The sequence below is a fragment of the Monomorium pharaonis genome, chromosome 5 (assembly GCF_013373865.1).
Source record: "Monomorium pharaonis isolate MP-MQ-018 chromosome 5, ASM1337386v2, whole genome shotgun sequence".
NCBI classification, from domain to species: domain Eukaryota; kingdom Metazoa; phylum Arthropoda; class Insecta; order Hymenoptera; family Formicidae; genus Monomorium; species Monomorium pharaonis.
The window spans coordinates 17,689,066-17,695,743 of NC_050471.1; the positions used below are offsets into that span (position 1 = coordinate 17,689,066).

Below are 6,678 nucleotides of genomic sequence, written 5' to 3' on the forward strand. Positions count from 1 at the left end.
AGCCTTGACTTGTATCCATGAGAGCGTTGGCTTCGAAAATGCATCCGAAGCCTGCTTGGTCTGTAGCACCTCAGGCACACGCGTCTCCATGGATACTCATTTTCAACGAAGCACCTTTCTTTTGGTGTTAAGCAGGTGCTTCGTAGGTATTGTTGATACCTGACCGGGTGGTCAATCGGCTTAACTCCGTCGATCTCTTTAACGTCTACCACGATTTCTTTAGGAACAGGTGGAGCCATCCTTGAAATTTAAAATTTTCGAATACTTTCGTTGTTTAAAATTATTATTTAAATTTGAATTTACCTTTTGAGATCAAAGTCCTTTTAAATTTGAATTTTCTTTAAAATGTCTTTTCTGCGGTTGTCGATTCGGTTGACACTGAGACGTAGCGTATTGTGCGATTGAACTTGCACTGAATTATTTCGCGATCGTTTCTTTCCGATTCTCTTATCTATTGACACCTTATTCCTACCTGTTTAATTCGCGTGTCTTCTTTTGTTACAGGTAGAGGCTTGAATTCCATTTATTAATTCAATAAGTACAATAAGCGGTTATTTAAAAATGTATCTATTTGAAAATTAATCTTTTAGTAAATGTTAATTAAAAGGTTTTTCCACTTATTGTTTTTTTACAAATTTAAACAAATTATTTATAAATTATAACAATGGGTATAATTTTGGTACTTCATTGTGGATTATCTTTTCTTTTTCATTTTCAATGTGATAACTTGCAATTTGTTTATGTTGAATATTGTAAGTGTTTATTTTTGCGTTTTCTTTTTCAAGTTTAGGTGTTTGATCTTCTTTAAATTCTTCAGAATTTTGATTTTCTTCCTTTGATTCTTCATTCCTGTTGTTCATTCCCCTTCTCTTGATTTTTCTTCATTTCCTATTTTGGCCAGATGTAATAATAAATTTGTCACTGAGTCCCATAATGCTCCAATAAGATGAATTGACCATCCATAGATTGTATGTAATGCATATCCATGAATGATAGTGTCTATGATAAGTTTAACTGTTCTGATAAAGAAGTATATTCCAATTACTCCTGCGCTCGCGTTTCCGACTGACAAAAATGTTCCCCAGATTTTCTTCCATGTACTTTTTGTTATTTTTTCTAAAGAATTTTCGTCCAAAAGGTGCGATAGTGATATTCCTTGAGATAACGTTGGTTCTCCTTTTACGCCGCGTGCCATTGTATTTAATATACTGTTCTTTTCTGCCGAAAACATAATGTGATCTCTCAAATTTTCAAGTTCATTATTAGTATAAATGCCGCTCACTGCTAGAGCTCCTGGATCATTATATTGCCATGTTGGTTTTGACATTGGTTTTAAAGTTTGTGGTGTCTTGCTGAATTCTATTGCTGGAGTTATTTGATACCATCCATCATTTAGATAATATGTTGCTGGGATTACTCTATTGCAAGTAATCTGAGTTCCTGTTTTAAAAAGTATATGAGTTTTTGGAGCCCAGAAATATGTTTCATTTCCTTTTAGTACTGGTAATTGTTGCACTCTTTTGTTTCTCGAATTTTTACTTCCACTGGCGTACACTCAATTATGTGCACTACCTCTCCTGAGATTACTGCCATATATCCTGGTCCTTTCATAATCTGATATGCAAAATTATCCGGTGATTGTATTGCCAAGCTTAATGCATTTTTCATTATTTGTTGTTCTAAATTACAACTTTGTTTTAAAATGTCTGTGTATAATTGATTTATTTGTGTACGAATATGTCTTTCAACATAAACAAATTTTGAATTTACATATGCAAAGATGTCTAAATTTTCTACTGAAATTTGGCGTTTATTTGTTATAATTTCTCCATTTTTAATTTCAAAGATTAAGAGTTTTGGGTGTTCCGTTTTAACAAATGTATATCCACAAAGAAGTTCTTCGCCTGTTTGTTTTAATGCAAATATTATTTCTTGCGTTGACAAGGAATAAATTATTTCTAATTTTTCATCCACTTGACTGACCATTTTATTTGCTTTTCCTTCAAATAAAACGTCATAATGATTAAATTTACAATGATCGTTTTTTATGGTTTCCCAAAATGTATATCTACCTTCAATATCTATGCAATTTCCATCCGAATATTGACAAATTTTTCCCGACTTTAAATGAATTTTATTTGCTTCAATATTTACTGATGCCTGATAAGAATTTAAAGTAATTGTTATTATTCCTTGTACGACTACATTTTGCCAAGTTCCATAAGGATCTGAATACTGTGTTCCATAACATAGTCCGTTTGAATTTACGGATCCCGCGAAAGTTATTGGTCGTGAAGTTGTTTGATTTACTCTTAATCCATTAATAATATGATTTACGTTTATTACAAGTGTTCCTGTGTTATGCATTCCTTTACATTGATCTAAAGTAGTTTCTAAAATATATTCTGCCTGCGCATTTGATACAGTTGAAATATGTGAATTCATTCCGCAATAATAAATTGTTCTTGAAATTACAATTTTACATTGTATAATGTTTGTCGAATTTTGACAATTGTAACAATTGAATTTTCGTTTCTTATACATGAGGTTTGATTACAGGAATTTCACAATCTTCTATATCCAATAATGAAATTGTTGTCACATTAAGGTTGGTTGTTGCGCAGTCATATCCAATAATTCCTTTGGCTCCTTGAATGTTGCAAATCCAAATGATTGTTAACCAAATTATTATCTTCATGTTCAGGCCTATAAGATTAAGGATTTATTTAATTTTTCGCAATTTATTTGGATGAACAATTTTAAATTTTCCTTTATTTTGAATTTTAATATTTCCGTTAGGTAAAATATCTATTACAAAATGTGGTCCTGAATATTGATCTCCTAGTTTTCCTTTTTTAGGTTCACTTAATAGAAAAACCTCGTCATTTATTTGAAAGGTTTGAGGATTAATTTTTCTATCATAATAATGTTTTGTTTTTATTTTTGATTCAATTAAATATTTTCTTGCTAATTCTTGCAAATCATGTATATTTGTTATTAATTGAGATAAATAATCATCATATGTTTGTTCTTTTCTTATATCTTCTATTATTTCACTGGATGGTTGTCTGGCTATTTTGCCAAATACCAACTCATAAGGAGTATATCCAGTCGATTCATGAGTACTTGTATTATATGAAAATGTTGCATATTCCAGTAATTCATCCCATTCTGTAAATTTATTTACATATTGCTTTAAATATTCTATTAATATTAAATGTGACCTTTTTAAAGCTCCGTTAGCTTGTGGATAAAAGGCCGTTGTTTTAAGTTGTTTAATTTTGAATTGTTTTGCAAATCTTTTCATTAAATTACTCGTAAAATTTCTTCCTTGGTCTGTTAAAATTGTTTTAGGGGCTCCAAAAATACATATAAAATATTTTAAAATTGCATCAGCAACTTTAATTGCAGTAATTGATTTAAGAGGTATTGCAAGAGAAAATTTTGTTAAATGATCTTGTATTGTTAAAATATATAAATTTCCTTTCGAAGTTTCTGGTAATGGTCCTACTATATCTGTTGAAATTTTTTCAAAAGAAGAATAAGGGGTATCTGTTATTATCATTGGCTGTTTAGTTTTAATTCTTACTAATTTTTTGATTTGACATTGTAAACATTGATTAATATAATTTCTAATATCATCTTTAATATTATTCCAATAAAAATTTTGTCTTATTCGATTATAGGTTTTAGTTATTCCTTTATGACCTCCTATTTTGGATGAATGTGCTTCTTCAATAATGTCTTTCCTATCATTAATTTCTGGTACTTTAACTAAGCCATGACAAATTATTATTTTGATTGGAATTCCGAGAATTGATTCTCGTATAAAACTTAAGATTTCGTCCCATAAGAAATTATCTAACTCTTTTGTTTTGGCTATATTTACTATTTTGATTGAGTTTTCTTTAATTATTTGACGAAGTTTATTTGTAAATTCTAATAAAATTTCCTTTGTTATCTTTTCTTTATTATTTTCTTTACAAATAAAAATTAAATGTGTTTTATTTCCCTTTTTAAAAATTTCAAAATCTCCTACTTCCTTTTCTTTTATTTTAGGGATTAAATTTTGTTTTTGAAGTTGTTTCGAGCCCTCATCACAAGGTTTTCCATCCGCGGTTAAAAAGTATAAATAATTTTCTTTTCTCATATAAATTTGATCACGACTGTTTATTATACTATGTCTTTGTCCACGCGTTATTATTTGTCTTTCAATATTATCTGTCCCTTTGTCCAAATTGATTTCATTATATGTTTCATCAATGTCTTTATCACTAAGGTCATCGTCACTGTCTTCGTCACGGTCACTTACTTCGTCGTTATTATCTTCTTCTATTCTTTCTTCTTCTCTTTCGTTTATTTCACCGCTCTCAATTTTTTCATCCTCGTCTCCTGTTAAATTGTTTATTATTTGTAAAAGATTAGGTGGTATTATTATTTGTGAAGTGTTAAAATTATTGTTGCTACAGTTTCTTAAAGGTATTGTTTCTGTTTCAAGTGTTTCCTGAATTTCGTTTTCAATATTTTCTGTTTCCGAATGAGTATTATTTGTTTCTGAATGAGTGTTATTTGTTTCTGTGATTGATAAGGTGTTGTTTGTTTGATTTGTTGGATAATTATGTATTTGTGCTTGAATTGTGTGTTCAATCGAAGATGGCTCTTCTAACTCCCTGCGAGTAAAAGGTACACTTTCTCTTTGTGATTTTTCAAATTTCCTGGTTTGCATTCTTGAAACAATTGGTTCCGGTTCTTCTATCATAATTCCCCTTCTTGGTGAAGCTGGTAAAGGTTTAGGATTTGCATTTCTTTGTCTTGCTTCTGGACATTCTTCTATTAAGTCATAAAAAGGATTTATTGGATATATTTTTGTCGTGGGGTTTCTAGATAAAGCGTCAGCATTTTCATTTATCTTTCCAGGCTTATAAATTATTTCATAATCGTATTCTGCCAATTTTATTCTCCATCTTGCTAAACGTGAGGTTGGGTCTTTAATTTTATTAATCCAAATTAACGGTTTATGATCTGTTACTAATTGAAATTTTTTTCCATAAAGATAAGGTCTAAAATGTTGCACAACGTATACTATTGCTAAAAGTTCCTTTTCTATTGTTGAATAATTTTTTTCGGCGTCATTTAATACTTGCGAGGCAAAACTAATTGGTTGATCCTTCCCTATCTGTCCTTGACTTAAAATTGCTCCGATTGCAGTTCCGGATGCATCGGTTGTTAAAAGAAACGGTTTTGTAAAATCTGGATATTGTAATATTGGTTCCTGACAAAGTGCATTTCTTAGTATATCAAAACTTTCTTTTTCTTTTTCTCCCCAAATAAAAGCAGAATCCTTTTTTAATAAATTAGTTAAAGGTTTGGCTATTTTTGAAAATCCTTTGATAAATCTACGATAGTATCCCGCTAAACCCAGAAATTGTTTAACATTTTTTGGAGTTTTAGGAATTGGAAAATTTTGCACTGCTTCTATCTTTTTAGGATCTGGTCGGACTCCATTTTTTCCTATTACATGTCCTAAATAAATTACTTCCTTTCTCAAAAATTCACATTTATCTGGTTGTAATTTTAAATTTGCTTCACGTAATCGAGACATTAATTTTTCAAATTTAATTGCATGTTCTGTTAATGAACTTGAATATAATATTATATCGTCTAGATATACAAACATTTCATTTCCCTGAATTCCTGTTAAAACTAAATCCATTAATCTTTGAAAAGTTGCAGGAGCATTTTTAAGTCCAAAAGGCATTCTATCAAATTCGTAATGACCATGGGGAGTTGTAAATGCTGTTTTATGACTATCTTCCGGATGCATTTTAATCTGATGAAAACCTGATGCAAGGTCAAATACCGAAAAATATTTCGCGCCTCCCAGCTGATCTAATATCTCCGTTACGTTTGGTAGTGGGTATGCGTCACCTACTGTCTTATCATTTAGGTCACGGAAATCTAATACCATTCTCCATCTCTTATTTCCCTTTGAGTCTGCCTTCTTGGGCACTATCCATACAGGCGTATTATACGGTGACTTCGATGGCTTAATTATATTTTGTTCCAGTAAGTCATTAACTTGTTTATTAATTTCATCTTTATGAACAACTGGATATCTATATTGTCGCGTATTAATTGGAATGTCATTAATTGTTGGAATTCTGTGTTTTAAGACATTTGTATGTTCAAGTTTTTCTTCAGGTAAATGGAAACGATCTGCGTACTTTTCTATTAAATCTTCAACATGTTCTCTCTCTTCTGAATTTAAATGTTCTAGTCTTAGCGCATTAATTATTTTCTCCTTTCTGTTTTCTGATTTAATATTAAGACAAGGTTTAAAATTAGAATTCGATTTTGAATTTGAATTACCTAAGTAATTCGAGTTTGTATCAGAGTTTGAATTTGATTTTGGATTTGAATTACCTAAGTAATTCGAGTTTGTATCTGAATTAGGAATTTGATCGATTTCAAACTCATATATTTTAACTTCAGGAATATAAACTTTTTCTTCTTCTTCATTTGTATTAATAACTCGTAAGTATGCCTTATTATCTTTAACTGAGACTAAAGCGTCTCCTAAATAAATTCCTTCTGTTACATTTAATCGCGGAACATATCCTACTTTTAATTCCGGATTTCTGATTTTAATATGCATTACTGAAACAGCTCTAGGAGGAA

At 30.3% G+C, this 6,678-nt stretch overlaps 1 protein-coding gene across 1 annotated transcript; it reads right to left on the minus strand.

Annotated features, from left to right (window-relative positions):
- Positions 1 to 856: 856 nt before the first annotated feature.
- LOC118645776 lies at positions 857 to 6,678 on the minus strand. The gene is made up of 5 exons (XM_036287483.1): positions 4,003 to 6,678; positions 3,058 to 3,171; positions 2,543 to 2,706; positions 2,073 to 2,409; positions 857 to 1,440 (listed from the first exon to the last, which is right to left on the minus strand). The coding sequence occupies exons 1-5, from the start codon at positions 6,653 to 6,655 to the stop codon at positions 857 to 859; spliced, it is 3,852 nt and encodes a 1,283-aa protein (XP_036143376.1). The 5' UTR covers positions 6,656 to 6,678.

Coding starts and splice junctions, on each gene's coding strand:
- LOC118645776 (XM_036287483.1), bottom strand. CDS start 6,655: ATGCATATTAAAATCAGAAATCCGGAATTAAAAGTAGGATATGTTCCG. Junction 3,172..4,002: donor TTTTAAAAAGGGAAATAAAA/CACATTTAATTT, acceptor ATAAATTTACAG/AATGGGATGAATTACTGGAA. Junction 2,410..2,542: donor TTCCTGTAATCAAACCTCAT/GTATAAGAAACG, acceptor TCAAATGCGCAG/GCAGAATATATTTTAGAAAC.